The 21,143-nt window shown below is 40.9% G+C and overlaps 2 protein-coding genes across 3 annotated transcripts in view; one reads left to right on the plus strand and one right to left on the minus strand.

The window, feature by feature from the left end:
- Nucleotides 1–21,143, minus strand: part of LOC138190738 (two pore potassium channel protein sup-9-like) — a 1,051,447-nt gene that overhangs the window by 897,089 nt on the left and 133,215 nt on the right. The window lies entirely within an intron of this gene.
- LOC138191397 (uncharacterized) lies at nucleotides 19,892–20,392 on the plus strand. The gene has a single exon (XM_069138144.1). It carries the CDS (start codon nucleotides 19,892–19,894, stop codon nucleotides 20,390–20,392), a length of 501 nt encoding a protein of 166 aa, XP_068994245.1.

Genomic DNA, 21,143 nt, shown 5'->3' on the forward strand with positions numbered 1-21,143 from the left:
AAGAGAACCCTCTTTGTTTCCATGTGCCATCGCCAGATACGGGCAATTCTGACGGTTTTTCTGCATCATTCGCTTCACACATTGCTTCTTTCTCTTCTCGTACAGCCGATGCGAAGAACTTCTTGGCAACATTTTTTATCGATTCACAATTTGTGTCAATATATGAATGATAGGTTGGTTTCGATAAGAAAATACTAGCCAAATCCATTAGTCCGCAAAAGTTATTGCATCCGGATAAACCTAAGCCTAACACTCGCATTACGAAAGCGAATCGATAATTGACATCGTACGCACCATTAACGCATTAATTCTTTCACTAGATGGAATGTAATTCGGCTGTTTACACTTTTCACATGTGACCTTGATTTTGAAACCAAGACCCTCTTTTTTGCACGTTTGGAATGTAATTTTTCCATCACACTTCACACATTTGACGAAAGTAGCAATAGTCGAAAAAACAAGAACAAAATCTACGATTCTGTAATGTTTTTGGACATCTTCTTCTACTTCTACTACAGGGTTATTTTTAATTTTTTTCGCTGACGCGCTATTAGCTTCCACTTCGTCGCTTCCACGCTTTTGTGGAGGCAGTTTTTTTTTAGGTCGGTATAACCTCTCATTAGTGTTCCTACGATCTTCTCTGCTAATTTTTCGGGGCATTTTTCGATGTACGAACACGAACGATAACAAAGTCAAACTTTCGAGGTATGAACACGAAGATTTTTCGAGGTACGAACACGAACGAAAACGAAGTAACACTTTCGATGTACGAATTGAAGGAAAACAGAGTCAAAATTTTAGCGTCACTTGTTACTGCTCAGCACGGCATACAGTATTTAACTGATGTATATACCATGCCTCGAATATTCTTGACTCTACCTGAACAGACCCGTTTGGTTTTGTTTGGGCCGGGTGAGCGCGTCGCGCAGCTGTCGGTCAGGTATAAAACCTCATCCCGGAGCAACGGACGCTTACTCATAACTTCGTCAATTTTGCTTTAATCGACTTGAAATTTTAACACAATATTCTTGATATATTGTGCAATCAATTAGAAATATAAAAAAAATTGAAAAAAAAAAAAAATTTAATACCTTACCCCCCCCCCTTAAGTCAGAAAAACGAGCGGGCCAACAAACTTGTGCTCCTCAACCAATCCATTTTCCGGGAAACTTTTTGTTCAGTACATCACGTGATACATATGAAAAATCTGCTGGTCAACCATCGTGTTGATACCACATCAGTTGACCATCTTGTAATGGGATATCCTCTCATAATTTCGATAACTGGCCAGTTAACATGTAGACGTATTTTTGTCCATTTCGTTTTGCATCAATGAAAACTGGACCGATAATTCGATTCTTCCATATGCCACACCACACATTTACACTCCATGGACGCTGGCGAACGACCTCTCGAAGCCATCTCGGATTCTCTTCCGACCAGTAATGCATATTGTGCATATTGACTTCGCCATGGTTTGTGAAAGTTGACTCATCACTGAATACAACATTCTCGTAGGAACGTTCATCGTTCTGTAATAACCATTGTGCCCAATTACAAAAATTGACACAATTTTGAAAATCCTATTCTTTAATATCCCGATGCAGTGATATGTGATATGGGTGAAATTTACGATGTTTCAGTATTTGCAGAATACTAGATCTGGAAATACCAGAATATCTAGCAATTTGTTGCGAACTAGCACGTGAATCCACTCTCACGGCAGCCAAAACAGAGACTTCTGCCCCTTCATGAGTTTGAGTTTTGACCCGATTTTTTAGCTCGTTGAACACTGCCTGTTTCGCGAAATAATCTGATGACGTTGTCAATAGTAGGACGAGTCGGATGTACTCGATCTGGATACTTTTCAGCATGGAGCTGACATGCATGCACTAAGTTTGCCTCGCTTCGCCATAACAAAACACCAGGTCAATTTTTTCCAATTGCGTAAGCATTTTCGCAAATAAGGCTAGAAGTACTCTCAAGTTAATGCTCTCAATCATTCCGAATTGGATTGAATGAATCAAACAAAGATTTTTCATGTTCAAAAGAGACAGAATCAGTCTCACGCAATCTACGGTGTTTGTCAACATTGTAGCTAATAGTGAAGTGTTTAATCATTACGATTGACAAATGCTTTCAGGTTGATGGACAACATTTAGAGTACTTGATGGAATAAATTACGTAAAAGAAGTATTGAATGTGCCGATACAATTCATTCTCCTCGAATTCCCACCTCCATTACTTACTCATGAATTTTGGAGCCGAAAGTCATTCGAAGGTCATGTTGTTGTACATGGTTAGATGCGTTCCGATGTCGGAAAATAGCGATTTTTCACAAATAGACTGGCTTTCTGTGGTTATGTTATATATTAAAGAAACAGAAGCATTTAATGAAATGTAGCACAGATATCGACAGATTAGACCTCAATCAAAGTTATCAGCATTTAGTCAACCCTCGACAGTGAAAACTGTAGATTCGAGAGCCTTTCAAAAACAGTTAAAATTTCGCTAAAACAATAACTCAGCTGGAAGATCCTCGTCAAGCCGGATTTGAGTTTAAACTAAAAATATATTTTTTTCTTGGCAAGAGAAGGTCAACAGAGGAGAATCCTGTTTCGAGCGAGTCTCTAAGTTAATTAGAAGCTGACATATAAATTTCGAATGGTAGCACATAAGTTCGTTCATGTTTAATTTATTCAAAAAGTGCAAAGGCAGTATTTTGCGGACCCTGCAAGTTTTTTGGAGAATCGCAACGTCTTACAAGTCTTACAACATGTTATTCTGATTGAAATAACGTTCATCAATGCGTTAAGGTCATTTCCTTTTTAGAAAGAAGTAAATCCGCAAAAAATATTCATATGTGTTTAGAAGAGCAGATAAATAGCGAGATACGGTATTGGCAAAATGTACTTAAACGGGTCGTCGCAGTTATTTAAGGGTTATCATTGCGCGGGTTACCATTCAGAGGAGACGATGAACGATTTGGTTCTCTATGCAACGGTAATTACATGATGATCTTGGAGCTCATTTCCGAATTTGATTCTTTTTTGGCAGCGCACATCAAATCTCACGGCGGATAGAGGATCTGTCTCATATCTTTCGAAAACAATATGTGACGAATTCATTGAAATCACGGCGAAACAATTCACTCAAAAAATTGTGTCCCCGATTAAAACTGCCAAATATTTTTCGATCAGCGTGGACTGATTTATGTCATATAGACCAATTATATTTCATAATTCGTTACGTAGATGAAACGGGTATTCCCAGAGAGCGATTTTTCAAATTTATACCGAATTGTGGTCATAAAGCAGAACAACTATCAGAAGCTGTATTGACTGCTCTGAAAGAACTTGATTTAGAGATCGAAAATTGTCGCGGGCAATCGTATGACAACGCAAGCAATATGTCCGGAGCCTACTCAGGACTCCAAGCTCGAATTAACGCAACCCTTGTCCTGACGCTCACGTGCTAGAGTCGGCCCAAAAGGTGCGAACGGGCCCGGCGCGGGCAATTTTACGTGCAATCTTATGCAAAACGCGCACAGCCCTAGGCACAGCGTAAATGCCCGCGCCGCCGCACCGCGCAGCCGACTTGGCCGCCCAGCCACTCTCCATGGTCCGCGCCGGCCTATAAAGTTACGGCTGCCAGCCGGGAGAAGACACTCTGGCAACACTTCGGCAGACACGCTGAGCAGTCAAACCACCGGCAACACCACACCCTCGGCTCTAGCCTCAATAAAAAGACAATCACAAAACGAACCAACCAGTCCTTTGCAGGATTTTTGTCTTTATTCTTCCTCTGTCTATCCTCTTTCCTCTCTTCCTGACAACCCCCCCCCCCCCCCCCCCTCCCCTAAACCCTTCTCGCTCTCTCTCGTAGAGGCTTGCACGACCCGGAAACCAACACGGCCCACCCCACGTGGCTTATACGCCGGACCCCCGTGACCCACGTCGAGAATCCTGGGACCCCGCCAGCGCCCACGACCTCCCATCCGCCCCTCCTTAGCCCCTTCCTCGCCTTCCCCGCATCTCACCGCCAATTCCTTCACCTCCTCGCGCCATTCTCCTTCCAGCACCTCTAAAGCCCCGCACCTACCGACCTAACCTAACCTTCAACCTTTTCCTTCTGCTCTCCCCCCCCCCCCCCTCTTCATATCCTGTCTTAAATACCAACCACGCCAGCCATCAACGTTATTCTTAATAGACCGTCACACTAGCGTATAACAACCGGGCGCACCCCAGACAGCTCGTGCACCCACGTCATAGCGTGGTTGACGTGCTGGGTAATCCGACCCTGGTAATACCTATGAAGACTTGTCCTTTCACCTTCAGTACATACATCCACCTAGGAATCAGAGATTCAACATTTAACCTTTTATACATATACATCCCTATACGTACAAAAATCTGACTCCTTACCGCCTTCCCTCTCCCCTCCCAACCAATCGATTTGGGCAAGTTTGGATCAGTTCGGAATAGGTTAGCTTAAGTTCGGTATGTGTAGTGTGTAGGCTAGGTTCGGGTATTTCTAGATAGATTCGGGCATGTTCGGGTAACTTTAACTAAGTTCGAGTATGTTCAGGGTTTTGTGTGCGTGTGTGTGGGTTGGGTTAGGGTATTTCCGGATAGATTCAGGCAAGTTCGGGTACTTCGGCTAAGTTCGGGTTTCTTGACACGGCAGCGGCGGCAGCGATATCTTTATATAATATAGAACGATACATATCATATATCAGTCAAGCCTTTCTCTTGGCATGGCGAGACAACATTTTACCAAGCCGTTTTTTTTTGTAGAATTTTTCCGTTGGAAATCTTCTTTCAAGATTAGCTAAAGTTGAACCTGTTTCTGACAAGCAGATGGCAATTCCTTTCAATTTTCTTCGATGGATTGGTCACTGACTTTCGTGAAGCATATTTTACATTCCCCGAGGAAAAGACGGAAATTGGTACTCGTACTGTTTTCTTAAGGTTTTGCTATGGTATGTTTCCTTGAGAGGGAAGGCAAATGCCGGATAGAATCGGGGGGATTTTATCATTTTCGAGCCAAAGCTCAATACCCCCGAGGGAAGATAGTACCCAACACCAATATTAAAATTTTAACTTATTAAAACATGTTAAAGATAGTACTCAACACCAATATTAAAATTTTAACTTATTAAAACATGTAAAAGATAGTACCCAACACCAATATTAAAATTTTAACTTATTAAAACATGTTATGTTCCTCATGTCAGTAATTATAAAACAAACAAAGAAAAAAAAATGATTATTTTTGAGTCGGGACGACTCAACTTCAGGGAGGGGGGTAGTGTTACGAAGAAATCTTTTTACCCTGTCGGAGTAAACAAGGGAATATTATAAAAAAATGAATTACTTGGTTGCTGCGTCAACCACTATTATCGTAAAAACAGTCTTGTGCTGGACACAGATCTGAATTGACGTATTTCTCTTAAATATACTATTTTACCAAGATTTCCTCACGAGTTTTTACTACTCTGGAACCCTTCTATTTCAACAGTAACAGTTGTTACAATATATATATGTCGGAGTATCACAAATCTCGTTTAATAATTCCATTTTAAAATGTATTTAGTGAATAAAAGGATATGTCTTTTGAAATTAAACTCTCGATGAGTCCACCGTATCAAGCGTCAAGCGTTATTAGCAAGCTATGAGTATAGCTGAATAACGGAATCTTAGCAACAGACAAATGGTTTGTTTATAACAACGCTTGGACGAAATCGACAGTTACGGGTTAGCTAGAGAGCATACCAGACGTGTCGGGATCGTCACGCAAAATATGAATAGTCAACGCCCAAATGAACGCTTTACATCCTCTCCGCCTTTCCGAGGCTTTACGCCGACATCAGAAGTGGGATCTGGATCTGTTAACCCACCAGGAGCAAGCGAGGGTAACGAAGAAAAGTGGCGATTACTTCTTGAACAACAGAATCGTAATTTTCTCGCGTTATTACAAGTGATGAAAACTCCTTCAGTGAACAATAATAATAATGTGAGTCTACCGGAGTTTGATCCTAATAAACTGGAAGTGAACGCGAGATCATGAATAACAACCGCGGATATTTGTTTGGCTGATCAACCATTGCAAGGTGCATCCTTAATGATTGTGCTGAGTCGTGCCATGAGGGGACAGGCTTCGGCATGGCTGTCACAGGTATCATATGCCGGGATAACGTGGATTGAATTTAAAGAATTGTTCGTATCAAGGTATGATTGTCCGGAGACTTCTGCTGCATTCTTGATAAATTTATCCAGCAGTAAACCTAAAGAAGGTGAGTGTATAGCGTTATATGCTGCATCGTTAATGAATTCATTAATGAATCAGTGGAAAAACTTGACCACTGGAGAGATAGCATTATCAACAACAATGGCGCATATTGCACGTTTTGAATCACGTGTTCAACGTCTTGCTTACACTACTGATATTGTCACAAGAAATCAACTCCATAACGAGTTGAAAGCTATGTCATTTTTGAAACGAAGATCTTCAGATAGTCTAATGAACGAAATGAGGGATCCGGGTTCAAACGATACCAGCATTCAAGTTGACATTCAAGATTAACACTTTTTGCTAGGCGAATTTGGTGAAATTTCAAGTGCGTATACAGTCTTAGAATTTTACAAATGAAGGTATATAGTTCAGGCCTTTCTGATTAGAAGTATGAACAAGAGGTTGAATCTGTAATTTTTATAGAACTCTAGAATACGCGGTTTGAAACTGAATTTGAAAGAGTGCACCGTGGTTAAGACATAATAAATGAGTACCTGTCACTGGAAGGAAGTGACAGAGGTATTGTGTACCCTGCTACTGGTTAAGTGCGGGAGGTCTCATCACTGGATAAGTGATTTGAGGTATTGTGTACCCTGTTTCTGGTTAAGAGCAGGAGGTCTCATCACTGGATTTAAGTGATTTGAGGTATTGTGTACCCTGTTTCTGGTTAAGAGCAGGAGGTCTCATCACTGGATTTAAGTGATTTGAGGTATCGTGTACCCTGCTACTGGTTAAGAGCGGGAGGTCTCATCATTGAATTAAAGAGATCTGAGTTTTTATGAGAAATTGAGTGGAAGAATGTTCTCACTTGGATGGTCTGAACTATGTTATTAACTTCAGAATACATAGTTTACCTATTTGAATTTGAATCGAAGGCCAGGGTGGCCGAGGCGAATAATTATTGATATTTTGTTTTTGTTTTCTTTTGTAGATGAATTACACGAGGACGTGTGATAGATCAGAATGGCCGTGTCGGAGTATCACAAATCTCGTTTAATAATTCCATTTTAAAATGTATTTAGTGAATAAAAGGATATGTCTTTTGAAATTAAACTCTCGATGAGTCCACCGTATCAAGCGTCAAGCGTTATTAGCAAGCTATGAGTATAGCTGAATAACGGAATCTTAGCAACAGACAAATGGTTTGTTTATAACAACGCTTGGACGAAATCGACAGTTACGGGTTAGCTAGAGAGCATACCAGACGTGTCGAGTTCGTCACGCTAAATATGAATAATCAACGCCCAAATGAACACTTTACGTCCTCTCCGCCTTTCCGAGGCTTTACGCTGACATATATATATATGTGTATATATATATATATATATATATATATATATATATATATATATATATATATATATATATGTCGGAGTATCACAAATCTCGTTAAATAATTCCATTACGTAATGTATGAAGTGAATAAAAGGATATTTCTTTTGAATATGAAACTAAACTAAATGAGCGTCAAGCGTTATTAGCAAGCTAAGAGTATAGCTGAATGACGGAATCTTAGCAACAAACAAATGGTTTGTTTATAACAACGCTTGGACGAAATCGACAGTTGCAGGTTAGCTAGAGAGCATACCAGACGTGTCGGGATCGTCACGCAAAATTTGAATAGTCAACGCCCAAATGAACGCTTTACATCCTCTCCGCCTTTCCGAGGCTTTACGCCGACATATATATATATATATAAATAAAAATAAAAATAAATATAAATGTGTATATATATATATTGTAACATGGCATTTTTGATTTCCGTTACAAGTGGCTCCCTGGATTCTGGGCGAAAGCAAAATGTAGGGGTTTCCGAGACTGAGCTGCGAAGTATTTATAAAAGAGCGCCAAAACTGGAGTCACGCATCTGAAAATACGTGACGGGACACTTTAGCGAATAGCGAAAGATATTTTAGGTTCTTTTTGTTTTTTTATTTCACGAGCTATAACGGCATCAGGCAGGAAGTCGGCAACGAATTCGAGGAAATTGCGGAGTAGCGGACTAACGACGATTGCGACGGAAGGATCTCGAGGGTGTGGAGAGGAAGCCAACGAAGATCCTCGCATCGCGGAAATCCAAGGCGGATGCGATTCCCGCTGGCCGCCGGCGCGCCGCAGCCTCTCTCCCTGCAACCCGCCAACAATTGACCACGAAATTGCAACCATTAAAATAAAGATATATATATAATAGAGACTCTCGTGATGGGGGGCTCGCAGAGAGAGATAGCTCTACAAGGCATCTATGTCCTTTTTTGTACAGTCCCAAGCAGAACGTTGTCCTCGTAAACAAAACGCATAACTGGGACGCTTGCTCACGTGATGAGGGGGCTCGCGGAGAGAGATAGCTCAACAGAGGATCTTTGACCTTTTCTGTATAGTCCGAAGCAGAACCTTATCCTCGTAACCAAAACGCATGACCATATATACACAGATCATAAACAATTATTCATATCCATCAATCTGTATGATGACATGAATGAAATGTTAAATTTCAGTTAGCGAGCTGCAAGTTCAGTAGATTAAGTAATAGCGGAGAGTACGTATAATTTTCTGTTTTTTTTTTTAATTTCGGATCGTGAAGAGCGAATCGTGAATTATTCTTTTTTTTTTTTTGATTTTGTGTCATCGCTATTGTGAAATATGCTATTTTATTTTATTTCTTTTGTTAAATAGTGTGTGGTTTTCGAGTGTCTCTTTCGCTCTCCAAAAATTACCTGTTCCCTCTCCACGGTACTAAGCTACTAGTAGGGGAGCCCACGGCACTAAACCTATCATGATAGATCTCCCAAAGTTCGTACATATCGGGACAATCTCTAGAAACTATCCAGTCAATGCGCATGCGCGAGTTTTATCGGCTGCTCCGGCAGGCTGGCCACTCCGAGTTTCAGCTGTCAAACTGTGTTTCTGGCGGTAATGTAGTTCACACGAATTTTGGAGGTTAGAATCTCAAACACTCGAGTTAGTAACTCGGAAAGCATTTGTTATTGAGTCGGAAAGTTAATTCTTCAAAGAAGGGTCGAAACTTGATGCTAATGCTCTTTGAAAATTGGCTTTATTCGACTGAAATGAGAAATCTGTTTAAATGTTGCATGCTTGGAAGAAACGCAGCGGGTAGTTGGGAATACTTGATTTGATCACTTTTATTATTTCGTACATTAGAAATAACAATGAAATTTTGTTCTATCAACAGGTGATACGGCCAAAATAGTTACATCTCCAATATTCACCGTTATCTGCCTATTCAATTTATCACTCGTACGAAGATCATTGCAACTTTCAAGCAACTATGTAAGTTTCTCACTCTTTTGTGATTTCAGGCGGTAATATCGAATTTTATCACTTGAAAATGAGACATGAAACCGAGCGTTCAAAAAATTTAAACATCTATCTATCTGTAATAGAACTGTGAATCGTTTTTTCTCAAAGATAATTCAACAAAATTCACCAATAGTCGATAGTCAATGTATTTTTTCCGATCAATAAATTATTGCTACTAGTATTGAAAATTTTCCAATGATTATCAGAGTTCATTTCGCAAATTTTCAATGATGTTCCATTAAATAAATGAAGCGGACCTAATACTCAAATTGAAATTTTCAATGACATTAGATTTATTAAAATGATTTCTGTATTTCATGTTAGTGCGATTCGAAACAAAGGACATTTAATCGGAAGCGTAGAACTCAGGAACGTTGATCACATCCTGTCACACAAGTTGAAAATTAACTTTCTCAAAATGAGCCTTAACGTTACAATCAGCTTCAAGGACAATCATGTTTTAGAATGATGTCAGAACATTATTACGAGGATATTGACTTATCGAATTCAAGATTGTGTCCCTTGTTCCATCAAAATAAATAAATATCTAATTTTTAACGAAGTTCATGAAGATTTTTTTCCAAATAATGTAATCCGATACAATATCTTGTTCATAGTCCTCCGAACATCACCCTGTAACAAGTATATTTGGAAAGAATCCCCGTGTTGCAGAAACCTTTAGAAAATTCTTGGTTTTCAATTCGTGCCACTGAATAACTTCTGCGTTTTAGGTTCCATTTCCAATCTCAGGATAAGATTTTTTTGTTCCAGATAATGCTAGCATGAAATGCAGAAATAATTGGGGTAAATGGAGATTCACAAGCTTTTAGTCTTAGCGTAGGACCCCGTAAAGAGTGTAAAATTGAATTTGGTTTTAATTTATTGATAAATTGCAGGATAACTCTCTGATCCAGATTCGTAATAAAAAAGTTAGCGAGTGAGTAAATCCTTTAGCAGACCAAGTGTTTATTTGCAAAGCAACATGTACTAGTAAGTGAATGCATTCTTTACACGTTCCTGGGGTTCCACGAGACCGAAGCACTGGTGATAACTGCAACTAGCTAGCCAAATGACACCGTCAACTAAGATTAACTTCAAATACATTTTTAACTGGAGCTATTTAACATTTTTTGATTTGGATTGGTTCACTTTGACTAGCAAAATTCAACCCTACAATCTAATTGAGGACTTGAAAGACTATTTATCTGAATTTGATGTCAAAGAGAGTAAAAATAAGCTTCGAAACAAGATACCAAATTGAATAGTATAAAATTTGAAAAATGATACTCGTCAATAATAGTACTTGAATTACAATGGTGTACGAGGTGATTCCTCGGTAGAATGAATTGGCAGCGACGGATAAGTAATATTCAGCCACTGTCATTTGTAGTGTATCCCGCTCTTCAATTTTGCCTCAACTGATGTTTAGAAGGTGGCGATGGCCTAATGAAATTCACTCTCGCACCTGATAGCTGACGGAACAACCAAATTTTATGGTTGTGATTATTGCACTGTTCGAGACACCAGAATCCTTGCCACCTAAAAGTTTTGACCATCAGGTAAGGCATAATTTTCCTCGTGTTAATCGAAGTTTAAACTTCGAGCCTGCTGAATAAAAACGAATTTTATCATTGAATCCATGTTGAGATATTGTGATAGTCAAAGATCACGAAATTGGAAATTTACCTACATGCTTCCATGCCCGACAACTTTAGTACCGTTTCGACGATGAATTATTTCGTACCTGAAAATACTAAAAGCTATTATTATCAGACAGGAGCTTTTGATATTTTTGGATACAACTACTTTCCAATAAAATGCACAAAAAATAAATTGTGAATGAAACGCAATTTTAATTTTATGTCAATGAAGAATCTGTTGACAGTAAACGTTATTTTTGATTGCCTTCCTCTGTTTGTCCAGACTCCCACTTGTTAATGATATTTCACATTGAATTTCAGATTTCTTCTTTCAATAAATAATACCCAATTTCTGCATGATTTGAGATTTGCTTTTCCGTTGAATTCTTTATTGCGTCGGTTGAATATCTTTCGATATCGACTATGGTATTGCTAAACGATAATATTCTTCTGGTAGTATAGCAATGGGGGTTCTACACGCAGATTCCTGTTACCGATACTCACCCACATTCTCCCCAGACTCAAACCTTTTTCCGCGATGACGTTACAGTCCGCCGTACCGACTTGAGGTCAAAACCGTGCAACCTTACCGACAGTTGTGTCGGTCGACGGTAAAAATCGCACTGCTTCACCAACAATTCTTATCGGTCGAAGGTCAAAACCGTGCTGTTTTACCGACAATCTTACCGATCGAAGGTCAAAGTCTTTATGTAGTGCTCATCTGCCAACGGTAGAGGGTGCAGCGGAGGCGAGAACTTTTTTACCGTCCCACATTCTTTTCCCACGATGGGACTGCTGATGTGTAACATGAACCACTTCAAATTCCTTTCCCACGGTAGGACTGCTGATGTGTAACATCAACCACCCCCACATTCTTTTCCCACGTTATCAACCAAGTGTTATTCCAAAATTATTAGTTCCGAGAATTGTTTTTTATCCACTTGGATATCGCTGATGTGTAACATCAACCACCCCACATTCATTTCTCACGTTATCAACCACGCGACATTCCAAAATTAATGTTTCTGAGAATTGTTTTTCACTTACTCGGATGCTGGTTTGATATCAACCACGTGACGTTCATTTTGGCTTGTAACTGTCATGTGAACTCAACGATGAATTTTGAACGGGTTCAGTCAAGACCAGAGTGCAAGGTCGACCGATAGCCGCGGTACATTCAGAGCCATGGATCAGCGGTGTTGGGTTACTATCGCACTAAGAATGCTAAAAGGTGCGCGCGCATACACAAACATACGTATTGGATATCAACCACGTGACATTCCTTACCCCCCACCAAATTTCAAATTATGTGGTGGGGGAACGTCATATGAGTCAAAAGTGAAAACTTCATCGCCAGTCTGAAGCTGTTCTTCTTGCGAATGAGAAGTGCTTTGGAGCAACAACGTGAATTGAAGAAACGACTAGAACTGCTCATCAAAAATATTGGAGAAGTGAAACATCTGCTGAAAATCAACTCACAAGAGATTTTGAGCACATACAACTCGACAGTAACGATCATGGACTTTTCAAAATTGAACGAAGTCGCTCGGCTGGAGACACTTCTGCTCTTGAAAAAGCTTTCGGACCTCGAAGTATACTTCGAATACCGAGTCAGTGGCGTTCGTCGGGTTGAAACAAAATTTGGTGATAAAATCGTTCTGGACTTAAAGGACTCTTTCACGATTTTTCTACCGAACTGACTGACCAAGGCCCTCCAAGAAGATGAAGATTTGTTCCAGAAGGTGACGACAGCCAGTAAGGAGATACGGTTGCATCTACGCTATCTTGGCGGACCGTACGGTCAACTTGAATTCTTATACGTTTAATCTGAGTATCACATTCAAATATCTAGTGTCCTGTAGAAGTCTTACGTTCAACAAACAAAACTAAAAAAAGATTTAAATTATGAATATTTTTTCATTTATCGCCCAACCATCTTGTATACCTTTGATCCTACGTACGTTTTGTACCTTGTAATTGTATCTAGAATTGAGTCTTCAAAGATGAGAAAATGCTACTTCGAACACCACTGAGCAACGATGGAGGGTTTCGAGCTGCGTTTGCGTCTTGTAACTGTAATGTGAACTCTATGATGAATTTTGGACGGGTTTAGTCAAGACCAGAGTGCAAAGTCGACCGATAGCTGCAGTAGTATACATTCAGAGCCAAGGATCTGCAGTGTTGGGTTACTTTCGCTCTAGGAATGCAAAACATAACTCGGTTTGAGTACAGCTCGGTCAAGGATGGAGAGCAAGGTTGAATCTTACATAAGCTTCGTATTGAAAAAAATTCTCTCTTACGAGCTAAGGTGAAAGTGAAGGTGTGAAATTATTTCATGAATATTCTTTCAAAAACAGTTTTATTGAGTACAATTTTTAGGATACAGTTGACAGTCACTTCACAATGATAGTACAATAATTCTATTTAACAGTATCATAACCAGGATGATATATTCGCCAGGAATTCGGGACCGTTCTTGTAGACGCTTCTACGCAGTGACACAAATCGTACACCCTCGCCATCCGAACAGTACGATGATTTCGTAGCCAATTTTGAAGTATCGAAACGTTTTGTGCTGCACAGATTGCGTTGGGTATCGTATGAACGTCGCATCTTAGAGATACAGCTGAAGTTTTTTGCAAGGTTTGAAGCGACGTACAGTCGAAGTCCAGCATATCGATGATTTGAACTTTCGCGACAATTTTAAGCAACCAATCTCGTTTTTCTCCTCTTTCAACGTACACGGTTTCAGCTTTGCACAGCCCGTCTTCAATGGTCCACTCAACTTCCTCGAACGGTATTGTTCCACAGCTCCAAGGTAAACCCTGAAAATCGCGTTCTAACCAAGAATTTTGGATTTTGTATTTAACGTCCAGACAATCCCATTCGTAAGGTGGCTTGAAGAAAAACATTGATGGAGATGCTTCCGAGTAGATTGAAATTATAGCAAATTCTTTCAATGTGAAGGTATTGCTGAAAGGTCTATGAAATCCGTGTGTGTCAACGATAAGCTCCATCTTCTAACTGTGCGAGATGGTAAAAACGGGTCAGCTTTTATACCAACTTTTTGACCCCACCACTGAGCGGGTTGTATTCGACGATACGATCGTGAACAATCAAGCAGTACGCCGATGTTTCAGCGGGAAAGTTGGCTTTGGCTTCAAATTCAAGACGGATGTCGACAGGTCCGTACTTCAAAGATTCGTTTTGTTTTGAACAGTCTATAACGAATAAGGGGACGTCTCGATGGAATTCACTCTTAGTCAGCAACGGCTCGAGGTTCTTGTCGTAGGAGGTAACTTGAAAGTTTGCGTACATCTCGTACAGGAGCGCGTACGACTCATGTTGAGGTTCAGGTTGTCGTACGGATAAGATTAAGAGTTTAGAAATGGCTTGACGTCCGTGATATTGCAATGATCGAAATGACTTGCGTTCTTGCCGGTCTTGTTCTTTCTACTTGTTCGGAAACCCAAAATGACGTAACAAGGTTTTTCAAGCTGAGTGGAAGTTTTCACAGTCCAAACGTGTTTTGATGTTGTGGGAAGTAAGACATATTTGTACAATTCCCAACTGCGGAAGCTCATCGAAATAGGCGGATCTCTCTGAATGAAATTTAGTAGGTCAACTTTTTTCTGATCCGCGAGTTTGAAATACGGTATGAGCCATTCCACTGCATTGATCGTGATTTTGAATTCCTCCTCTTGAGTCTGCACGATAGCGTTGACGTCAGTTTTTGATCTCTTCAAAATTAACTCATGTTTAGCGTTGACAACGATCTTGCGGTAGTCTTCAGCGAAACCCAATATCATGCTGAGCGGTATCAGTACGTCAAAATTACCCTCGTCATCGGTTGGTTTTTTCTTCTCTATTACATCAAGCCATCCAGCGTTCTCCATCAGCCAAGTCTGACCAGGGTGCAGGGAAGCGTAACCCTTCATGAGACTTATCAAGCCAACGTTCGTGCTCCTATCAATCTCAACTGCATTAATTTCGTAGCGAATTTCTTCAAACAGATGACAGATGGCGTTGTTTACGAGCTGTGTGTTCACAGTTGCTGTACCATCAGGTTTGAGGAGTCGTCCATGGATATGGACCGAACTTTTGCTGGGTAATATGCATGCCGACTTACTGATATACCTACTCTTAGATAGTCTGTTATATACAATTTCCATCGTTTATTGCGATTTGATATGTAGTCTCACAGTAATAACTTCTCCACGAAAATTAACCAGGTCTCCGTCTTGATTCACTAACCGGAGCTGAACGTGATCTATGGTCCTGGCGGTGATCGGAAGGTAAATGACGTGCGACGGTACTTCCACGATCTTGTATCCTGGTGGGACGGTCGGGAAAAACTCGTGAATAGTGTGTACTTTGTGTGCATTGACGTAGGCGCCCGTTGTAATGCTAGACTCGACTCGTAACGCGTTGACCTTGAGTATAGTTACAGGCACGTCTGATTCGTGAGTTTTATCAACCTCCAATACACGTGGTGTGAATCCCAAAAGTTGAGCAATGGAATCATTCGGCTTAAAGTTAATCGTGTGGTTGCATGTGATTTCGCTGCGTAATGTGTTATTGTTGGGTTTGCTAGCGAGCCTGATATCTGTTTTTGTAAGCACGTTTTGAAGATACTTCTCTATGTCCTCGATCTCGTAGCTGCCGGTAGGTATGGTGATCGCTTTATCAGCTACGTAAATTTTATTATGACCAACATCAACGTTGGGAATCGAATTGAAGGTTAACAATTCTACCAAGCCAAGAGCATAACTTTTATCACGAGCAAGTTCGATCGGTGGAAAATATTGTGCCTCGAGAATCGAAGAGGTTCCCGAAATCGTTACCGTTAACGAATCATCCATGACTGCGAGTGGTAGACTGACTTTGATGAATCACGCACCATGTTTATATAGCTCACCACTTAGAAATTTCAGACACAAGTGTCCGCATTCACATGCATCATAATCCTGGTACCTTTCATGATTGTATTTAACACTACCAACGCCAAGGTATTTTATGAGGTCTGAGGGTGGTTAAAGGTTGCCGTAACTATCAATGTAATCAATATTGTTGTCGCGTTTCTTGTATGCAACCCAGTGTGTTTCCGGGGACCGTCTTTGTTTTCAAGGTTGATTATAGCTGACTCGTTTTTTCGTGGGCCATTTTCGGGCATTTCGCTTCGCATGAAAACACCGCGTAAACGCGGAACCTTAAAGATTTTTGCATATTTCAACAAGTCCCAATCAGTCAACGCTCGACTTGGTAGCACTGCATCTAGTTTTTTGAAAGATGGAGACCAAGACCTGTTTTGTACGGAAGCCATGTTTCATATGAAGCCCTTTGCCCAACGCGATAGCTTCCATAGTATTGTTGTGTCGTTTGCTCTCTCCCAGTTCTCGTCTAGCAGCACTTGCATCGTCCACAGCTTTTGCTATACCTGCCGCACCACCGGCTAACGCGCCTGTAGCACCAAGTCCAGCGAAAATAGGAATCAGAAACGGTAGAAAACCACCGACTTTTGAAGGTACTGGTGGGACGCGAGGTGTTTGCACTTTACATTTACCACCCGCTTTTTTAACGGCGTTCTCAGCTCCCTTCAGCGCAGATTCGATAGCTACTTTCTCATCGTTGCTTGGAACCATAGAACGTTTTGCAGCATTTATAATTTTTCTCAGGGTCACATTTTTTGACTTTCGTATTCCCATTCCGAGTTTTGATTTTACTTTCATTGTGTTAGCTATTGCCCAAACGGCTGCCTTCTCATCCAAATTTGCGTCCTTTGCGGGAACCCGTTTCCAAGTTTTCTCAGTCAACAACCTATCAGCCTCGTTTATAACTTCAAGATTTTCACGATTCTGCGAATAAACAATGTCGTGGTCCTTGCAATCTGCGTCGTGAAGATTAATTCCCGGATCACCCCGCGCGAGTCGCTTTGTTAATTTTGTACCAGACCCACAGTACTGATAACCAGGTACATGCAATTCGACTGGAAGGCTGTTGATGATTTTCTTTACCAGACCCTTGCCACGATGTTGCTGCATGCTGCTTCGTTTATCTCTGTACGCGATCATGTTCGTGCGTTGACTGAAGAAAAGTGCCTCAAAACGGGGTATTTATAGCAAATCCGATCAGTCATGTCCGAGATGCGGTTTAAGGAACAACCTACTAAGCTTCCCGTGATGAATTTTGACAAACTTTCAGACCAAAATGTCAAAAGGCACAGACGGCACGGTGAATTACTCCCGAATAGTGTACGTGCAATATTCTGTGGACCGTCGAATTGTGGTAAAACTAATGCGTTGCTCACACTTATAACCCATCCCAACGGACTCAGATTTGATGATATCTACATCTACTCGAAATCTCTCAACCAACCTAAATACCAATTGTTGAAGCAATTGTTGGACCATGTTGAGAATACGGAGTATTTTGCGTTTACCGAGCGTGAGCTAGTGATTACACCGGAAGAAGCACTGCCCAACTCAATAATCATATTTGACGATGTAGCGTGCGAGAAGCAGGACAATATTAGAGCCTACTTTTGCATGGGTAGACATCACGACGTTGACTGTTTCTATCTCTGTCAGACGTACGCGCGTATTCCCAAACATCTCGTGCGCGACAACGTAAACTTACTCGTGTTATTCAAACAAGACGATATGAACCTGAGACACGTATACAACGACCATGTGAACACCGATATGTCTTACACAGAGTTTAAAAGTGTGTGCGCTGTATGCTGGAATGGCGGGAAGTACGGGTTTCTGGTGATCGACAAAGACAGTGAGCTCACCGAAGGACGGTACAGGAGGGGATTCGATTCTTTTGTGAGCCTGGAAAAGGAATAAAATCTAACGTTTTCGAGCGAGAGACGCAGTAGCGTTGCAGACTCAGATGCGTCAACATGCAGAGCTCTGAAATTTCCAAGCAAAAGGATGTCCTACATCAGATCGCTCAAGCAAGTGCTGCGATCCGTCGAAAACACAGATTGCTCAGGTTGGGCAAGGAATCTACAACTCAGAAATTGAGTGACGTTTTCAAACCAGTAGTGACTCCGTTGCAAGAACTGGTAAATGTTACAAAAGATACGAAACCTGTAAAACAAGAGGTGGAAGAAATTAAAGAAGAAATAAAACAGATGAAAAATGAAACGAAAAATGAAACTGTCTCGGGAATGGACGACTCCTTTGCTTCGGCAGGAGATGAAACAATCGTAGAAACACCGGTCGAGAAAATCGAGGATGAGTATTTCGCACTGATGAGAGATGCTCAGACAAAAGGTGAATTGGACAACGTGTACGGTGTACGCAACCTCTCAAGCGGACTAATGATTGGTGATTCGTTGATATCTTTTGAGAGTCACTACATTCGTATTGGCGATACGCTTTACCCGGAAACGAAGGGTTTGCTGGAACTTTTGTTCAAAAAGAAGCCTAACGGATCTTCTGTGAGCGCCGGAGATCGGGGAAATTTTAAAAACATGATCCTCGCAACGAACGCGCATAAAAAGTATTACCCATTCGATGCGGCTGTTCAAAACGATAACAGTGACAAATTCAAAAACGTCATTGCCGAATTAATGGATTATTCCCCATAACCTCGCCGAAATGGTAAGGGTCTACTTCCGCAAGCTATGATTACTCGACGAGGTGTTGAAACGGAATACGTTTTCTGGGATGATCCAAACTAGTTGGTGGAGCGTCTTCGTTTACTCCTGGCATCTCAGGCAGCGGGAAATCCAAGTCAAAATAACGAAATAATCTCCATTATCGAAGAGCTATGCAAAGCAGGAATCATTTATTAGGCAGCTCCCATCGTTTTTGCATTCATTACCGAGATGAGTGTCGACGTGTTTGGACGGCATCTGGATAAAAACACGGCCGCGAGCGCTTGCGGTCTTCCGGGTGTCGGATTTGAAATAACAGCGGACGGGCATTACGATATACGGAACAAGAGACTGTGCAATGTCGCAGATCCCGCAGAGCCGAACAATGCTGTGACTTTGAAAATCTTGAGACGAAAATTCAACGTGCTGCAAAAACAAATCGACAACCTCGATCAAATGATCAAAGCTTTAGAGCTCACCACGGAAAAAGCCTTGGATACCTTTTACACAGACTTGAAAACAGGCAGAGACCCGTCGATCCGAAACGCTGATAACATTTCTCAATTGGACACCCGACTAAGAGCGTTGGAATATGAACGAGGAAAAGCAAGCACTGGTGATGGAACTGCATAAGCCTGCACGCCGGAATTACCCGCGTCGACGTGGAGACGTGCGCTGCATCGACGAGACCTGGCAGGCGGATCTTGTTGATACGACGTCATTCGCTGGACAAAACAAAGGCTACAAGTACATGCTTACAGTCATTGATATTTTTTCAAAGTATGCGTGGGCTGTACCGATGAAGAGCAAGTCTGGAGATGATGTTACGAAGGCAATGGAATCTGTGCTTGTTCAAGGACGGGTGCCCAAAAATTTACACGTCGACAGAGAAACGGAATTTTACAACTCGAAATTTGAATCGCTTATTACACGTTACGGAATCAGACTTTACTCCACGTACAGTAATTTGAAGGCTTCGATTTGTGAACGTTTCGATCGGACGCTAAGAGGTAAAATGTGAAAACGCTTCAGCATGCAAGGAAGCTACAAGTGGCTCGATATCTTATCTGATTCTGTTTCGGCTTACAACAACGCCAAACACCAAACCATACGAATGAAATCGTCGGATGTCACCATCGCAAACGAGAGGCTGTTATTACGTCAGGCGTACGGAGGGCTTCGAGCGATACCTACCATATTGACAAAATTCAAATCCGGCAACAAAGTTCGGATCAGCAAATTCAAAAATGTCTTCGAGGAAGGTTACACTCCCAATTGGACGATTGAAATATTCACGATGAGTCGAGTGGAAAATACTCATCCTGTGACGTACAAGCGCAAAGACTACCGAGATCAACCGATCGCTGATGGTTTCTACGAACAAGAGCTCCTCAAGGTTAAACATCCGGATATCTATCTGGTGGAGAAGGTGCTCAAGAAGCATGGAAGAAAAATATACGTTAAATGGTTAGGTTCTGACAATACACACAACAGTTGGATAACCGAATCGGATATGCAACATTTGAATAAATGAATTTTTTGTAAAAACGTATGTGCCTCTTTATTTTATACCCGACACAAAACAAGTATGCATCTTCATTTTTTAGACAATCGACAGACATATGCATCGTTGTACAATTTTTTATATTTCGGAGCGTTCTCATTCACCATCCTACATAATAATATTTTGTACATGATGGTACAGTTATAAATTACAAAGCTAAGGTGTAGGCTTGTAACCCCACCGAAGCGTGTCGGTTGTGTTTTGAAACACGATCCGCTTGTCGTCATTCCAGCTCAGTGCCACTTTCTGCTGTTCTACGGTGTATACCTCATGTTTCCGACTTCATATCAAATGCTGATTTGTACACAAATTTTTCACGGTTCAAAACACATTCCAATAATCGTTGAAAGTTATTTTTCTCAACGCTGATCCTTTGACACCTTTGGCACGTTTATTGTCTTTTTCATCTCCCAAGACTAGGAATGCGTACAATTTAGCTCTTAATCCTACAAATTCCAGCATTATTTCACCGTTATTCTCATCTTTCATCAAGCCGAGAACTTTTTTGTTCGCTAGAGGCATTTCATAAACGTTGTCAAGCGGATAATCAGACGTATCGAATTTATGCAAGTCCTCCTTCATATGTTTGCATATGTCGGGGACGGTAAAATTGTAAATCAAACGGTCGGTATCCATATACATGAATTTTGGTCCGGTGTCAAATTTCCGTTTAATATATTTATAATGAAAATCGTTGATATATGTTTTGGCAAGATCCATG

Source organism: Neodiprion pinetum, chromosome 1 (assembly GCF_021155775.2).
Source record: "Neodiprion pinetum isolate iyNeoPine1 chromosome 1, iyNeoPine1.2, whole genome shotgun sequence".
NCBI classification, from domain to species: Eukaryota; Metazoa; Arthropoda; class Insecta; order Hymenoptera; family Diprionidae; genus Neodiprion; species Neodiprion pinetum.

Excerpts from the sequence above, each read along its gene's own strand:
- LOC138191397 (XM_069138144.1), top strand. The coding sequence starts at position 19,892 with ATGCAAGGAAGCTACAAGTGGCTCGATATCTTATCTGATTCTGTTTCG.